The sequence below is a fragment of the Populus trichocarpa genome, chromosome 2 (genome assembly GCF_000002775.5).
Source record: "Populus trichocarpa isolate Nisqually-1 chromosome 2, P.trichocarpa_v4.1, whole genome shotgun sequence".
Taxonomy (NCBI): Eukaryota; Viridiplantae; Streptophyta; class Magnoliopsida; order Malpighiales; family Salicaceae; genus Populus; species Populus trichocarpa.
This window is the reverse complement of record NC_037286.2, coordinates 1,099,734-1,118,345: the sequence shown is the minus strand read 5'-3', so window position 1 is coordinate 1,118,345 and position 18,612 is coordinate 1,099,734. Positions and strand designations below refer to the sequence as shown.

General features: G+C 32.4%; 1 protein-coding gene, 1 non-coding gene and 1 pseudogene across 2 annotated transcripts; 1 reads left to right on the top strand and 2 right to left on the bottom strand.

Moving 5' to 3' along the window:
* Positions 1 to 834: 834 nt before the first annotated feature.
* LOC112326667 (CO(2)-response secreted protease-like) lies at positions 835 to 10,164 on the bottom strand (annotated as a pseudogene).
* Positions 10,165 to 10,542: 378 nt separating this feature from the next.
* On the bottom strand, positions 10,543 to 12,245 carry LOC7490627 (uncharacterized). The gene is made up of 3 exons (XR_008058406.1): positions 11,650 to 12,245; positions 11,216 to 11,488; positions 10,543 to 11,059 (listed from the first exon to the last, which is right to left on the bottom strand). It is a non-coding gene; the product is annotated as an uncharacterized LOC7490627 (transcript).
* A 2,576-nt stretch (positions 12,246 to 14,821) lies between these two features.
* On the top strand, positions 14,822 to 17,473 carry LOC7496910 (probable cinnamyl alcohol dehydrogenase 6). Its single transcript, XM_002301917.4, has 6 exons — positions 14,822 to 15,012; positions 15,115 to 15,228; positions 15,332 to 15,559; positions 16,153 to 16,441; positions 16,894 to 17,047; positions 17,151 to 17,473. The coding sequence occupies exons 1-6, from the start codon at positions 14,918 to 14,920 to the stop codon at positions 17,351 to 17,353; spliced, it is 1,083 nt and encodes a 360-aa protein (XP_002301953.1). The 5' UTR covers positions 14,822 to 14,917; the 3' UTR covers positions 17,354 to 17,473.
* Positions 17,474 to 18,612: the final 1,139 nt, after the last annotated feature.

Genomic DNA, 18,612 nt, shown 5'->3' with positions numbered 1-18,612 from the left:
ATTATCCATACTATATGACCTAATATGTATGGATATTATATAACATGATATGTTATATATTTAGCGTATTTTTTAATGGTTTTATAAATTTTATTTTATGTACTAATATATTGTGCTATATATCTATATAATTGCATTACTATTAATGTATATTATTTAATACATTAAAATCTAGAATGTTTATACTTTGGGCATCAGTACTAATAGCCATCAAAATAATGAATTTAAAGAAGCATTGATCATTGGGGAAAATGTGAGTTATGATACATGCCAAAAATAAAAATAATAATAAAAAAAAAACCCCACCAACATTACAAGAACATACAAATACATAAATTACCATAAAGTTCCATATTATTACAAACCATACCAATTCATTCACTTAAATTATGTCACATTTAACAAGTATTTATCGGATTAACTTGTACAAACATTTGATCTATTGTCATTTTTTACATGTTTTTCTCAATAAGTTTTCGAAATATAATTGTAATATATGATTTAGAACATGACTAGGTTTAGAGCTGAGGCTACTGAGTTGTTGAGTTGATTCGTAGATTATAGAATCAACTTGAGTTAATTATTTTATTTAAAATGATGTTATTTTTTTTTAAAAAAAATTATTATTTATCCTAGCTTGGGCAATTTAATTGAATAATGAGTCGATGAATTGTGAATTAACTCTTCAAGTCATTTAATTTGAAACGAGTTAATATTCAAAATTGTTTCAAAGTGGATGAATAAAATAAAACTCTAATTGTCGAGTCATTGAATTGACCTATAAAATCGAGTGATGCCGAGTTTAATAACTATATTTCTAAAGCTCTGTACAAGTGCGGTCAGTTGTTCTTTCTAATAAAATACAAAGAGGCTGATAATCAATCTCGAATGTGTTTTCCATTTAGGACCAAGCACGTTTAGTACTTTTTGAGACATAAAGGGGACAGTAATTACTTCTTCCAATCATATTTTTGGTGCACGCTGAGTATGACTTTCACCATTTTCATAGTTAATGGGGAATCAATTTTGGCAACCATATGTATATACAATGGTGTTAGACTTTGGAGAGGAATCTCTCACGATAAGGAAAACGCACCAAAATTAGGATAACACTCATCAAATCAAAATCTTTCCCTGCCCCCACCAAGATTATGACCCTCATATTCTTGTTATAAAACCCTTCTTCGGTCAATTTTGATTTTTTGTCTGTCGATCATAGATTGTGATTTGCAATTTAAAGTTATGACCCACATATTTTGGACCATAATTTTTTATATTTGCAATTTGGCACAGGTATACGTATTTTTATTACTTGTAAAATGCCTGTGATGAAGAGATGGTTAGAGTGAAAATCACTTGATAACTCAGTCTCTGTGCATACTTCGTAAATCGCAGGCTAGTTGGACTCACTGCGATTATTAGACCGCTCGGTGCTTCAATGGTTAGAGAGTCTGTTGAAGTATCCATCTCCAGCAACATTTGTAAGAGTTCTGTTAATGGTCCGGCTCTGAAATCCAGTGAGGTTGGAAGCTGATATGGACGGATAGTTGATGTTGGACATAAGATCGACGCTCGAGTCTTTCGGACAAGAGAAAACACCCGGAACATCCTTGGAAATAACTTTAATTGTGGACGTGTCAGTAGTCAATGGTGGTGGTTTCATAAACAAGTCCCGGTTGTAATGGTCCAGTAGTGCTTATTTCCCCTGCCCCATAATCATAAGCTGTGGCTATAGCACCTAATTCTTTTGTTATTGGATCCTTCGTATTGTTTATTTGAGATGCTGTAGGCCGGAAAAAAGGAAGAAAAATGACTCAAACATTAGTGTGGAATAATGGAAATAATTGTATTCAATGTTGCTTGTTGTAAATCTTTTTACCTGTTGTCGTTATGGCAGATTTTATTGCAGAGGGACTCCATGAAGGATACTGGGGTTTGACCACAGCAATCATTGCAGAAACATGTGGACATGACATGGAAGTTCCTGAAATCACGTTGAATTGTGGGGATTCTGTACCTCTTAGATTCACTTCTGTATCATTGACCTTCCAAGCTGCCACATTGTCTGCTTCTGGGGCTGCAAAGCTAGAAAACAAGAGAACAATTTGATTACATATAAACTCAGGTGATTCTTCTTTGATTCGTGGGAGATATTATTCATGAATCCAATCAAATAATGTGTCTAGGAGAAAGACAGGCTTTTCCTTGAGGATATTTCTTGAGATTGAGGAAGGCCCTCTTGATGAAAAATATGCCACGAAAGGTGCTGGTTTCTGGTAGGCAGGTTGTTGCGACTGGATTTCTATGAAGTTTCCAAATGTGTCAGCACATACATTGCCATATATTTGTAATTGATATAGGTATCGAGATAATAGTGTGTATCTTACTTAGTTGAGTCTATGTAGGCAAGAACCTCTGCAGCATCCTTTGAACTGATCACAGTCATCTGAAATTCCATGAAATTGTCTGCAAATCCCCTTGTCTTGTCATCAACCTAAACAATACCAACCCCTCCCAAGCTCTGCACTCCCTCTTTCTTGACATACTGCGATCGTGTATCGTCGTCATTCTCACAGATGACAATCTTTCCTTTGATCATGTCACCAACCATAGAATCTGGGTTGCGGTTTCTGAAGCAATACATGTTACATAGCATAAATATTGGTGCCAATATTTTAGGATCCATGTGAGCTATTTGTAGATTTTTTTAATGATACATCTTTAAGCTGTGTTGGTGATCGTTTGTCAACTTCGTGGGCTAAATAAGGGGTATATCACAAAAATTGCATACATAGCCTCATTTTCACCCGCATAAGTGTTCTTAGCTGACATTGCAGACATCAATGGATGCAGTGGAGATTTTCCAATATTGGCAAAATTCATGGCTTCGCCTTGAATTGAAATGTGAATTCCCTTCATGTTCAATTGACTCAATTTTATATAGGATCGATCATTTCTTTATATACAAAAGTAAAAATTAAAGGTAATGAATGGGACTCAATTTCTACTAAGAAACATCATCACCTCGATCACCTTGTTTCCACCCAACACAACATCAGACACAAACTTCCTGTCAATTGCTGTAGCAGCAACGGTCCAAATCCAGGGTGCAACATTGGTAAATGTTTCTTTGGTTGGCCCTTCATTTCCTGCAGAGCAGACCACAGTGATCCCATTCTCTACGGCATGGAAAGCTCCAATGGCTTTTGAACCTAGTGATGATGATAGTATATCAACACCATCTTCAATGGCATCGCTGAATGCAGCTAATATAGAGGCACCTTTCCAGTGCGATGGTATTGGGACTCAAATCCTTGTCGTTGAAACTTTCAGACTCGGGCCAAATACCTGTGTTACAAAGAACTCCCAGCAGACATGTCAGTTGTTGAAAAAATGAATGATTCTGTGTTTACCATTGATTTTAGGTAGTGAGTATGCGTTCACCTGAATCTAAAAATCCAACGGAGGTGTCGGATCCTTGAGAGAACAAGTTCGAGTCAGAATTAGGACTCGAAATAATCTCCAGACCGGTTCCATACTTCAAGAAATCCCATGAACGAGTTGTGTGGAGGTGATAGACAGGATCAGGAAAAACTGATACAACTCCAGGTTTTTTAGCAATTGATTGTGCCTCTGGTGCTGTTAAACGTGCTGCAAACCCTGAAATTCCATGCTTAAAGCTGCGCACTAGAGCATTCTTTCTCCTAACAAGCACAAAGAAATGTTGGTTCAAGTTATTATTACAACTCAATGTCCCAAAAACGTTCTGAGATGAAATTTGGCTACGAAACCACTTATGCTGTTTAGGTGGGCGTCGCTTTCAAGTGGAGGACGATTCTTGTATTATTTTTGTCCATATGTCAATAATTCCCAATGGAAAATGATTCATTTACATGAATTAAAGTTTTATAAATCGATTTATAATAAAGCATGCCCTTTTTAATATTGTTAGTGTTTTTCTAAGGGTAAATATAATGTAAGGCAATAACTAAAAATAGCCCACAAGAAATTATTTAAGGATTCAAAATGAATTTTATTTAATTTAATTATTTTACTATTTTGTGTTTTTTAGTGTGTTGTTTCCAACACACCCATTATGACCATTTTTATTTTAAATACTTTTTTTTAAAAACTTATACGTGACATGGATAAAAACTAACAATGCATACATAAATAATAATAAAAAAAGTCTTCATCCAAAAAAGTAAGTCACGACTTTGATCAAATAGATATTAAATTATTAAATTTAATGATTTGATAGATTTTGATTTAATTTAATTATTTTCATATTCTAATACTTTATATTTTTATTGGCTTTTTTATAAGCCTTTTTAGAGCTTTGATGGTCGAAATAAAATACCAATAGCACCACATAGTTTATAAGGGATTTAAATAGATTATTTTATATTATTTAGAATATTATATAGTCTACAAGATTTAAAAAGAAAAGAAAAAGAAAAAGAAATGAACTTATATTTTAAGGATTCATTCTAAAAAATCACCTGTTCATTAAAAACTAAAAATTTTAATTTTCAAGAATTTTAATTATTCTTAATTAGAGGTGGGATTGAATTTAACTATAATTAGAATATCCATGGACACCGAAAGCCCGTCTTTTTGATAATATATATTATAATATTAGTTTTGGATGAATGATATGATAGTCAATGATAAGGCTCTAGGTGGTTTGTAATTTATATATAGCAATGGGATTTTGCTAATTTGCAAGTCGGCACTCAAGGGAGTACTGTAGCTGACGTGCTAAGATTCCCAGCTGGGAAAAATGGAGCCCAAGAACGCGAAGATGGTAGCAATCAACATCTTGAACAGTGTTGCTTTCTATTAATCATCAAAGAGATATGTTCCATTTTGAGACATATAGGGCCAGTAATTGCTTCGGCAAATCATATTTTTTGTGCTGGCTCGGTGTGACTTTTTATCATTTTCTAATTTGGTGACGATAATTTTGGTCAGGAATCAATTTTGGCAACAAAGTATAAAGTGGTGTTAGGGCCGAGTAGAAAGGAACCTTGCATGATGAGCAAGATGTAGGTCCGATGTTACTATGTCTCGACTGAGTCTTTTAATCAGAGTTGTTGCGAGTGCGCCACTACCTCCTAATAAACTACCAAAATTAGGGTCCACATCTTTCTGTTTGCACCCTCTCTCGAGCATTATATATACTGATTCTTTACTGTAGAAGATTGAAATATACCAAAGGAATATTATGTCGGTGATCTTGTAAAACTTCATATGTATCGGTATTATTGATGGAACTGTAGACGGAAATCATCGTTGATATTATTGATGGAATTGTTGACGGAAAATCATCGTTGAAAAATATCCTGTCGAGTTTTTTTATCCCGTCAGAAATCAGAATCTTCAACAAAACTCTCACGCTAAAAAATCAGATTTCACCATTTATTTTCCGTCGGCAACTTTGTTGCCAGTTACATTTCTAACGAAATAAAGATTTATAAAAATTATAAATAATCCATCACAAATTTGACATGTTAAAATACCAATGGAATGGCCGGCAATTTTGTTTTATTACTATTTTTGTTTCATTGCCGTTTCTGTCAATAATTATGGACAAGAAAATTTTGATGATGAAATATTTTCAGTGAGTATTTTCGTTGTTTTTTTCTCAAGTTTCGACTAGTGTTGAGCTTTTTGTTCTCCAATCAATTCATACCTCTGAAAATTCAAAGATTCTTTTAGAGAGCAACCTTCATTATGTCTTTAATGGATTCCGATGTACCTACTACACATGTATCCAAAGAAGAGTTCCATTTGGTTGACCTAAAATGTAACGCGTGACTTCCAACTTCGACGGTTTTATTTCGATCGCCGGAGGTCAGATGTACTCCGACGAGGAAACTTGGGCACCATCTTTCAATACAATTTTTTTTATTAAAACTTGTTTTTGAGATTATAATAAAAAATAAGGAAAGACGTTTTATTAAAAAATATATTTTTTTCTCTTTATTTTATATCATTAAATGTATTTCTCATATTTTTTTTAATAACTTTCAATTTTTATGCAATAAATCACATGGATAAAAACAATGTATGTTTTTTCATTAAAAAATTACATTAATCATCAGAGAAGAATTTAGACTAAGAAATTATATATATATATATATATTCCAGGTTTTAGATTGTTGTTTTTTTTTTAGGAAAACTCATTTTTATTTCTATATAGTTAGATAAAAAGTCAAATCGCACCACCTCATGACACCGACATAAATTATATATATATATATAACACATTTGTCTTTTATTTTATTTTAAATAATATATTTTTACTTTAATATTTAATTAGTATTAACAATTTTTTTATGTTTGACTAGTCTAATATAATTTTCAATTCATCTTATTAAAAAATATATATTAACGTTTCTATTATTAATTAAAAACTCTCAAGATGTAAAAAAAAGTTCACAACGCCTACTCGTTATTCTTTTACATTGAAAATTAAATAGAAATCCTATTGATAGCATAGCAAGGTTAACCAACTAGTAATCTTGTATTTCAATACACAGAAATAGAGTCTATGACTACTTTTGATTATTTAATATAGGTACTCTGTTTATGTAAAATAGGAGAGTATAAATATTGATATACCAAAATAATTTCCAAATATTTTTCACTCGTTTTTATGAGATCAATAGTATAATTTATTCGAAAAAGAAAATATTTTTAAACAATTTTAAATATTAAAATTGTATAAAAAATCACTTAAATTTTGATTATGAAAATAGGTCTTAAATTCAAATATAATTCTACCTGAAAAATTGAAAAATTGACTCGGGAATCAAGAAACTCAAGTTATGACCTGAACCAAATTTAAAATTAAATAATTAGTTAACCTGCTAAAAGTAGATTGATTATATTAAAACCCCACTGATTTGATTGACTTTGACTTGTCTAATCCTGATTAAATGATTGTAAAATACATAAAAGAAATAAAAAATAAAAAAATATTATCTTAGTTTTTATTTTCAAAAATGATTAACCAGTAATCCAAACTCTTTCACTAGATAGATGAAATTCTAAATAATATCTAAAATACTTATTTACACCTCCAAACCATAGTAAAAAAATGAATAAAACTTTAGTCAACTATCTCTTAAATATTTTATTTTCAACGGCTCCCACGAGGAGAGTCGGCCAAATTTTTCCAAAGCCATTGATTATTCATTGCTTCCTCCTTTCCTAGCAAGGACCCCAACATCATACCTTAATTTTGTACCAGGAAAAGACAAAAATTAAATAAATAAAAACTAGGCTAAATAGAAATCACAAACAACAACGCATTGACTAATGTTGCCCAGATGAGAAGGATAAACTAAAACAGCCAGTCAAAAAAGGCCTCGTGACATACCGAGCATGTACCAGCACGTGCCTATCCCGTGAATTGAATGCTCTTTTCCAATGTCCTGTCTCTCTGATATATATTACATAATCCCTGCTTTTTAAAATATTTTTTTTAGAATTATTTTTATTTTATTTTATCACATTAAAATAATTAAAAAACAAAAAAATAATTAAAATACAATTTCTATCTTAAAAACAAACGTGACCGTGGGAGGACCTGGTTCAATTACTGTACTCGAGCAGCTTCGAGTTCCCATTAATGTAGTCCTTATTTACTTTCCTTTAACGAATTTTATAAGAAAATATGAATTAATTTGTGATATTAATAAAATTAAAAATATAGCTATTAAAAAAAATTATAATCACCTTTATTGATATAATTTTTTTTTCTTTACATATAGGCATTAGAATTTTGTTTTTAGCTGCTAATTTCATGCAATCACTATGTAATTCCTTTTCAATTTATTTATTTTTTAAAAAAACTTAGCATCATTACCTTAAAAACATAAAAAAAAACACATAATTATTCTAAAAACAACTTTATAAAGTGAGTGGCGTGCGGTGTCCAGATGTCGTCGGTGACCCTTTGTTTCCTCCCGTTCATTTCTCTCTCCTAACCCGATAAATATATTTTGGTTCTCATTGTTATTGGTATTTTAGATTCGATCATCTTAGTTTTTATTTCTGTAATTTTTTCATTTTCCCTTTTAATAAATTTCTTTTTCAACTTAACCCTTGCTTTTTAACTTGTATATATAATGTTTTTCGATTCAGTTTTTCTACTTTAATTTTTTTTTTATCATTTTGTCAAAGTTGTTATGAATTTCAATTTTATCCTTTATAGTTTTTGTTTTTTTCAATAATGATAATGATTTCAATTCTGTCCCTTTTCCATTGACTTTTATGGTTTTCATGGTCCTTTTGTCAAAAAAATTATTAAATTCTATCATTCAAATCAAGTTTATGGCTTTTATTTTTTAATAATAATAATAATAAGAAAAAGAAGAAGAATAGTAATGATAGTGATGATAATATTAATAATAATGATAATGATGCTAATAAATAATAGTAATAGTAATGTTAGATACAATAATAATAATAATAATAATAATAATAATACAAATAGTAATGAAAATATTAATATTATTGATTGTAAGGACAAAAACAACAACAATTAAATTAATAATTATAATGCTGGTGGTGGTGGTGGTAATAATATTATTAATAATAGTAACAAAGATAATAAAAAAAATTAGTGATGATAATAAGAATAATAGTAGTTATAATGGTAATGACATTGACAATTATACTACCGTTACTGCTAATAATGATAGTAATGGAAATAATAATAGTGATAAAAATAATAATGATATTAGTAGCTATGATAATAATATTGATAATAGTAATAGTTTTGGTGATAATGGTAACAGTAGTAGTAATGTTACTAATAATAATAACAATAATAATAATGATGATGATATTAAAAGTCGTGATAATAATATTGATGATAGTAATAATGATGGTAATAAAAGTAGTAGTAATTGTGGTGGTGATGACAATAGTAGTAATAATAATTTACTACGATAATAACAGTTGTGGTGGTAGTAATAATTGTAATGATAATGGTAATAATAATAAAAATGATGGTTATGATATTAGCAGTAATAATAATAATAATAATAATAATATTAACAATGATGAAGATGAGAATGATAATAATAACAATAATTGTACGTGAGGGAGAAGAAAAATAAGAATAGTGATGATAATAAGAACACTAATAATAATGATGATGATAACAATGATAATAACAATAGTAATAACAGTAGTAATAATAGTAGTAGCAGTAACATCAAGAATAATAATAATAATAATAATAACAATAACAACTACAGTGATGATGACAATGATAATTATTGTTAAGATAGTAATAATACTAATAAAACTGCTACTATTATTAATAATAATGATAATGCTAGAAATAATAAAAAAAAACAACAAAAATAATAGTAATAGTAGTAGCAACAGTAATGATGATAGTAATAATAATAACAATTATAGTGATTTTAATAATGATAGAAATAATAATAGTGTTAATAATGATAATGTTAATAGTAATGATATTACTTATTAATATTAGTAGTAATAATGATTTTGATCCTCGTTTTTTAAATTGTTATTTTTTTAAAACAAAATTATATGATTGAATTTTTTTTCAATTTATCATTTAATATGTAATTTATTGAGAATCGGACTTTATAGTTTTTCTAGATTGGACGCTTCGGGTGTAATGATTCGGCCTATAAATTTAAGAAGTTAACATATTTTTTTAAGGGTTTTATAATTTTTTTTATTTTTTTATCGGATTATTTCAATCATATAATCTGGATTGCAAGTTTAATAGAATATCTCATGTTGATTTAACTTTAATTAGCGTTGTTATATATTTATATATTTATTGTGATCGGTTTTTAATATATATTTTTTACTGCATTTCAATATTATATTTCTTAAAAAAAATAGTTTGGCTTTGCCGCGCAGCACCGTGACCAAATATAGTTCAAGCTAAATGTCGAACAATCTTTTAAGTTCACTTTGGTCCCAGATTATTGACATACTTCTTACAGCATTTGGCAACGGATGGCGATGGTCTTTAACGTGTCGACCAAAGCTGTTTGAATGATGGAATATAGGTGCTAAGCGAAGATCCTTTTTGTTGTCGTTCTGTTTCCGAGAAAGTAATGGTGCAGTGCAAGGCGATGGAAGTATCCTATACCTATTCATCCTTACGAAATGGTTTATTCGCAAGGGGGAATGTTTGGAAGTTTGATAAATATTGTTTTTTAAAATATTTTTTATTTAATAATATATTAAAATATTTTTTTTATATTAATACATTAAAATAATTAAAAAATAATAACTTGAAGCTAAAAAAAAATTCAAAAAGTTTAAAAAACATGGTTGAGCCAGCCTAAGTGCTTGTCATGTCTCTAATTAAACCCATAGTTACCCCTCCACATTTGATTTGCAAAATCTCCGTCTAGACAAGCAGTGAAATGCAAGATTGCCCGGAATGGGCACATACAAACGAAGTAGAAAAACACAAAGCACTGTGAAATATCAATAAAAATAATCAATAAATCATGATGGAAAGGAGGACACTGAAAATGAATAGATAAGATTAGAATAGAAAGTGACATTGATAGCCAAACAGGTCCCATCTTTATATACATATTTGTAGGCAAACAAACAAGCTAAGGCTATTTTCCCTTGGCATTTATCTCTCCCAACGTCACAGCGTCCACATAGGAGGAGGAAAATTAGAAAGCAAACATGGAAAAGAAGACAAAGGAGTGAAGAAATAGTGGTTCAAGAAAATAAAATACGACCCCTCAACTGGTCCTGCGGCTTGGCGTCCAGGCAACTTTAATTTGTCCTTGCTACTTTCCTACCTCTCTTTTCCCCTCCTTTCTTTTACATCAAAAGCCCTTTGAAATGATATATGGAAAACATCTCCCTCTTTTCAAGGAAGTTTTTGGCAAGATAGCCAAGTGGAAACATAAAGGGATGAAAGGAGTAAATGGGCTAAGCATAAATTTCTTACTTCTCAAAATGGAGCCGTTGAGGTTCGATAGAGGGTGTGCTTTTTTGGTGGCTGAGCAGGAGCTGCTGCCAAGAACTGTAATCGCAAGTATGCATCACAAATTTAAATGCCATGATGTGATGATCTCTTGCTTTGTGTAAATTTAACGTTCCATATCTGGAAAATAAAAATATATGTGTGTATATATATATATATTAAAAAAAAAAAACATTCCTCTTCTACGGTACTGACCCTTTCTTGCTGCTTTCTAAGCTTGGCATTCTCCTCTCCTAACAGAGCAACTTTAAGTTCCAACTCGGTCGTGTAAGCCTGCAAAAGGGTAAACTAAATAAATAAAACCATTAATGTTATATAATCATTAAATTTCACTAAAACAGTTTTTTAGAAGGAGAGAAAGATTCCTGCTTCCTAGCCCGGGACCGAGCTGCAGATTCTCTGTTCTTGATCATGCGCTCATGCCTCCGATCGCCGCCAGAAACGTCATCGTTTTCTTGAGGCCTTTTTCTGCAAATGGAAGGGAACAATGAAGAAGAACCCAAAGAATCAAAGGGGGGATCGAGAGAAGAATAAAAACTTGGTGTGCCAGCACCGGCATGGCTATGCATTTGTGTGGATTTGACCTCAAAGGGACAGTCCTGCTTTCCAGATATTGAAAATGATCATACCCATAATTCAAATTCAGCATAGTAGCTGGTGGCGGCCCTAAAGAGTTCTTCAAGAAATTGTTGCCCCCACCAGATGAGGGTTCCTTAGAGGCAACCCTTGTTGGTGTGTCTTTATTGGAAGATCTAGCCAAGAGGTCTTGAAACATCATACCATGAAAAACATGGTCGTCGGTGTTGTTGTTGCTGCCTGTGTGACTATTTGGATGTTCATGAAGAGAAGCTAGGTTTATATCATTCCAAACTTCTTCCATTGAGTTTCCAGTCGTTGATTGGTTTGGTATTGGAGAAGGAGACGACAGAGTTGAAGGAGATGAACATGTATAGAGGGATTTTGACGGAGAATTACTAGAGACTTTATTGGTGCTCATGCTGTTTTTATTTATATTTTGATCTCCTGCCACTGATCACATACTTTTACAAGGAAACACGGATCAGGAGGCCATGCGAGAGGAGATGTGACTCGGAGTGACTGGAGATGAAGAGATACTTCTTCTCCTCTTTCTGGTTGATATGGGGCCGTACGAGAGGAGATTGGACTAGGAGTCACTGTAGATGGAGAGATATTTCGGTTTCTCTTTATATGGGGCCATATTACGTTATATGGTATGTCTTTAAAATCCTCCAAGTTTTAAATTCCAATTACTTTCTTTTCAAGCCATAACAACAACAACAATAATAAAAAATAAAAAAGAAAAAGAAGAAAGTATTCAATGTAATCTTCTTCCTGTGTAGCGCTCCTGGTTTGTCACGAATTTATATGGAAAAAATTGATGGAAAGTGAACGAAAGTATTTAATTAAAATTAAAATTAATATATTTAAATACAAAAAATATAAATTATTATAATTAATAAAAAAATGTAAATTTTATATATTGATATTACAATTATCCCGTTTTCAATTTAATGCATCTTGAATCCTTAAAATTCTTATTTTATTAACTCGAGCTTTTTCTTACTAAAATTACCATAAGAAACAAAAAAAAAATAAAATCAGCAAAAATTATGTTTTACCGACCTTTAAAATTCATAAAAAGCCTATTATTTGTTTTTTCCTTGACCAGAATAATAACATGACTATAAATATGTGTTGTTTAAGTTGTAGACTTGGACACAAATTTATAAAAAGTCTCAATTGGGTAGCCAGCCCAAAAATGGAAGAAGAGGTTAGATAGATCTATACAGGCGTGCACTTCTTGGATCACTTCCGATTCTATAAGGTGTGGGCATCTATCTTATTATGAGAGAGATTAAAAAAAATAAAGGATTTTATTATAACTTCTCTATCAAGAATTTTTTTTTTTGGAAAACCTGAAAAATCAAATGCTACGACCGTTTTTTTCTTTATTTTTTACTAATTTATTATGACAGAAGATTTATTAAATATATTAAAAATTATATTTTTTTTATATATATTTTTTTACATGAATACCATTCATCATCGTCAATTATCAATCTAGAGCTTGAACCGATACGGTTGAAAAAAAATAGAAAAACAATTGAGTAATTCGGTTAAAAACCTTGGTACTCGTAATTCTTCTTGCTCCCAATGAAACCTAATAAATCACCATATTGAATTTTTAATTTTTTTATAAATTTTTTTTTAATATATTTATTATATAAAAAAATTAAAAATTAACTTAAGTTGACTTTACTAAATCAAGAAACTCATCTCGTCCCAAGTCAATCCCAGAACAGGTTTTATATATGAAAGGAAAGAATAAAGCTCCAAGGATAATGACTAATCACACTCGTGTTACTCAAGTGGCATGTTTTGGGGTATATTGGGCCTCCAGGACCAGGCCTGAAATGAGGCCCACTACTGCACAAGTTCTCTCTGGGCCGTTCTGGTCCGAGTAAACTTTGAAATCCATAATGATCCTGAGCTTGAATCCATCACGGGCCCAGATAAGCGGGGGTGCTCAGGAAACACAGCGCTTCAAGCTGATTGGACGGGCACTGTCTTTCTCCATCGCTCTTTCCTTTGTTTTTCTTGTCTTATATGCCCCCCCAAAAAAAAAAAACCCAGCCTGAGCCTACCAAACATCTTTGACTTTTCCAGAAAGGAAAGAAATATAGTTGGAAAAGTGGACGTGATGCAACACCGAGCAACCTTATCCTCTCAAGCAAAGCGTGCAAGTGGCTATCGATCAAAATTAATGTATTAAAATAATGCCATATTAAAAGTGGGCAACGACTGGTCACATCCCGAGCTTGCATAGTACTCACCTAACCCTATTTTGTAAGCATTAGTAATGGGAAATTATTAATATAATTACTGGTTCTGGTCGATAAATCCCAATCTCCAAATATCCTCGTTTTTGCTTAAAAATTAGGATCGTATCAATATAAAAAAATGGTTCATCAGCCACGACAGCTTTGAATATCCTGCCATGTGGTGGTTGTTGATAGTTGATACAAGGAAGTTAATGCTTGAAATTGCCATACAACTACTTTTTTTAAGTATTTATTAATTTAAAACGTACCTTACCTTGCTTGATGATATCTGAGGCTGTTGCCAGGAAATTTCAGCCATTGCCCGGTGAAAACTTTTTTTTTTTTTCAAAAAATTATTTGTCAGAAGAGAGAAGCAAAGACATAAAGTGACGAGATATTGTTTCTGGGTAATAAAAATTAATTTCACGGTTTTTGTACTACCTTACTATTTTGGATTCAAAATAAATAAATAAAAAACTCTTGAATTCATTAGGCGTGTATTAACTGTACCTGATAGTCAAGAATACATGTCTATATTATTGATTTTTCGAGCTCAAACTTTAAAATTAATATATAGCGAAATTCATTAAATTATTTTGAAAAATCATTCGAGGTTATTCCTTAAAATCACAAGAAAAAGAATATAATCGAGGATATTCCTTATAGTTAAAAGAAAAATCAGAGAAATTTAGTGGTCATTCAAGCAAATTGATTTTACTACTATTCACTCAACAACCCAAAATCATACCATAACTACGACATAACTAAATATGTGGTAGCCATGCAGTTCAAAGTCCAGATAATGGCATGGTCAAAATGCATATGAATTTCAGTTGATCGATGGGAATAATTTAATCCATTTTGTTAGGAAATTATATATAAAAAAACAATAATAATATAATCAATCCACCGGTGGTCCTATATGCCTAACCTCAAGGACGCATCATTAAATAGACAGTCCTCCCATAAATAAACATACTCGAGAGAGCATCTTCTTTTCAAGCGACCCATTTTTCCCCTGCCTCTGTCCGAGCAGAGCCTCGAGTCTCAGGTTATGGCTCAAACAACTCCAAACCACACGCAGACCGTTTCTGGCTGGGCAGCCCTCGACTCTTCTGGCAAAGTCGTCCCTTACACTTTCAAAAGAAGGTAATTAGCAGTCAGTTTCATAGATTTTTTACAGTATACTTGTTCCTCATACTATCAAGGAAATCAGCAGTAAACAGTGGACTTGATTTGTGTAATGAACAGGGAGAATGGTGTCAACGATGTGACCATAGAGATTATGTATTGCGGCATATGTCATACTGATCTCCATTTTGCAAAGAACGATTGGGGCATTTCCATGTACCCAGTTGTCCCCGGGTAACAAGTCTTTAAAGTCTAATGCCTGTCGTGCAAATGAGATATCAAGTGCTATGTACATGTGTTTTTCTTGAAAGTTTTAAATGTTTTCGCTGTATGATAGGCATGAAATTACTGGGATAATCACGAAGGTGGGGAGCAACGTGAACAAGTTCAAGTTGGGAGACAGAGTTGGAGTGGGGTGCTTAGCAGCTTCATGTTTGGAGTGTGATTTCTGCAAGAGCTCGCATGAGAATTATTGTGACCAAATACAGTTGACTTACAATGGTATTTTCTGGGATGGTAGCATCACTTATGGTGGCTACTCTAAATTCCTGGTTGCAGATCACAGGTATGGAACAGTCTTAATTATTAATTAATAATCCACTTCAATGTCCTAAACCCCCACCTAACATAAATTTGTCATCTTCTTCATGACTTTCGTGTGGAAAATAAAAGTGAAGTGGGAAAGTGATGAGCTGCAATATTATTTGTTAATAACAGTCGTTTTCTTGTGCGTGAATCCTTTATTTTTAGCAAAACCTCGAATTACCCTCTAACTATTGCTGAGATCTGAATTGAACCCTCAATTATTTTTGAAAAAAGAAGAAGAAAGAGTACAATTTGGATAGAATTTGTTAAAAACATGAATGGAAGGATTCAATCAAGAATTTCTCACAACTTTAGAGACCCAAATGAAACGAGAATTTGTTGGTGGACTCAATCAAGAATTATTATATATATTGGGAACTTATTTGAGGTTCGTCCTTCATTTTTCAATACAAACATTTATGAGAGAAGAGGGGAATCCCTTCCATCCATGTGACCAAATTAAATATATTTGATCTGAAGCAAGTAATTTTTATCTTATCGTAGAACGCACTTCGTTGATTGAAAATTGTTAAGAAAATACATTTTCTTATTTTGCTAAATTTCTACACGAAGGTATGTGGTGCGGATACCAGAAAACCTGCCAATGGATGCAACAGCGCCCCTCCTCTGTGCAGGAATTACTGTATTCAGCGCTTTCAAGGATAGCAACTTGGTCGACACACCAGGAAAAAGGGTAGGGGTGGTTGGTCTCGGAGGTCTAGGACATGTAGCTGTCAAGTTTGGCAAGGCATTTCGTCACCATGTAACTGTGATCAGCACCTCTCCGTCTAAAGAAAAAGAGGCCAGAGAACGCTTGGGAGCTGATGATTTCATTGTCAGCACTAATGCCCAAGAACTTCAGGTATGTTACCCTCTACTTCCAGGTTTCCACCAACTAAATTTTTGTCCCTATATAATTGCTTGTCCCCTTGTAGCTAGAATGGCTGTCGATTTGATTGGTCATTGGCCAACAAAAAGTCAGGTAAGTGGGACGGGCCCTCGGATCTCCATACTGTATGGATCACAAATTGACCAGTAATCTAAACTCTTTTCCGAATTAATTTTTAAGTCCAGTATAATAACGATGTGCTTTCTTTGGTATTCATTGTACGCCGAGTAATTATAATAAATTAGTTAATCATGTTTGATAATTGGTAGTTACAGAAATTATATTTTAACCTCTGTATTGTAAGATTTATTTACAATTTAGTCCTTTTATCAGTTTCATGTTATTTTTCAATAAGTTTTGTTTTCTAGAAAAAATAAAAGAGGTAAAGAATAAATAAGTAAGAAGATGTATTTTTTGGATGGCAGGCAGCGAGAAGAACTCTAGATTTTATCGTGGATACAGTGTCAGCTAAGCATTCTCTGGGGCCAACACTAGAATTACTCAAAGTAAACGGGACATTGGCAGTGGTATGCGCACCAGACCAGCCGATGGAACTGCCAGCTTTTCCTCTGATATTCGGTAAATTAACGTTTCGAGCTTAGTCGATTCATATGTAATCGAATATGGAACAGTAAAACAAGTGTTCTTCTCTTTTGCTTTCTTGTTTGTGTACACAACGCAGGCAAGAGATCTGTGAGGGGCAGCATGACAGGATCAACGAAAGAAACACAAGAGATGCTGGATGTGTGTGGCAAGCACAACATAACTTGTGACATTGAGCTTGTGAAAACAGACAACATTAATGAGGCTTGGGACCGCCTTGCAAGAAACGATGTCAGATATCGTTTTGTCATTGACATTGCTGGAAAGTCTTCAAATCTTTAGAGATACAGAAGTGCTCCCTCACATAATAGTATATTCCTTTTTCTTAATTTCGTGGGCATATTTCTTTTGTTTTCGTGTGTCGCCGGAAATAAACAGTTATTGCAAATTTCGGTTGGATCATTCTTCTTCTTCACGAGAAATGGCAAATTGTCTTAAAATCCCAAGCTTATGAATGATAATTAAGTGACCAGACTTTCATTTTATGGCAATAGAACCTGGTTACGGAGGGTAGAAAATTTTATTGACAACTCCACATGCACAAACCAACCAAAAATCAAATTCCAAAGTTTAATTTAATTACAATAAACCTAAATTTAATATAAAAACCTTAAAAAATAAAAAAAATTATGAGCTCGGGCTATTATATTCAAGTTCAACTTCTACCAGGATGCATAGGCTTAATCATGATAACCCAAGCTCATGATGGGTGTATATCTGGGCTCAAACATAAAATCCTAAGCCCACCATCTGGGTGTAGATTAAATTGAGCAATTAGCTGATTTTTCCCTTCATTGCACGATACCCTTTTGATCCCTGTCCCCACGCCGGCCGACTTGTAGACCAAAAATCATACACAATTTCTTCTCATTGATAGAAAATAGCAATCATATTATCTTGTACTTCTCTCAACTTTTCCCCATTTAATTTGCTTATGATTGCTGGGTATAGTGAGTAGTTGATCTCAATCACTAGTTTGAATCTTCATACCACAGTTACAAACTCAACAATTATAATTTTATAGTTAAGGAGGTACGCTCTATTCCTTAATTTTTGGGTTCAAGTCTTAAGATTAACACCCAGTAAAATTTATTAAATTTCTTTCAATTTATAGGTCTGATGTGGGAATTCACTCTTAAAATCACATAAAAAAATGTAGTCTCGAATGAACGCATAAAATAGGTTGAAAATATCTCTTATCATAAAAAAAGATACAAAAAAATTGATTACTGACTTCTAATTCTCAATATCACGACCCATAATAATTAGGGCATGAATAAATAATGGAAGGTTCCCAAACCCTAGAGAAATCCCAGTTCATAAACCGCCCTTGTTGAGAAGAAATTGCATAGTCAGTTGGAAACAAACAAATATGTGGCCACCTTTTAATATCACATAGTAAAGCTAGCTCAAATCTTAATTCTTTCCGGTTGCAAGATGCCTAGGAGTGGAAGCAAGAATGTCTTGAAGTTTTAAGGCAAATGCCTGCTCCGAAAGCAATCATATCGCGTGCGACTATAGTCGGTCTCGGTAGGTAGATT

Excerpts from the sequence above, each read along its gene's own strand:
- LOC7496910 (XM_002301917.4), top strand. The coding sequence starts at position 14,918 with ATGGCTCAAACAACTCCAAACCACACGCAGACCGTTTCTGGCTGGGCA. Across the intron at positions 15,013-15,114 it reads CCTTACACTTTCAAAAGAAG|GGAGAATGGTGTCAACGATG; the intron begins GTAATTAGCAGT and ends TGTAATGAACAG. Across the intron at positions 15,229-15,331 it reads ATGTACCCAGTTGTCCCCGG|GCATGAAATTACTGGGATAA; the intron begins GTAACAAGTCTT and ends GCTGTATGATAG.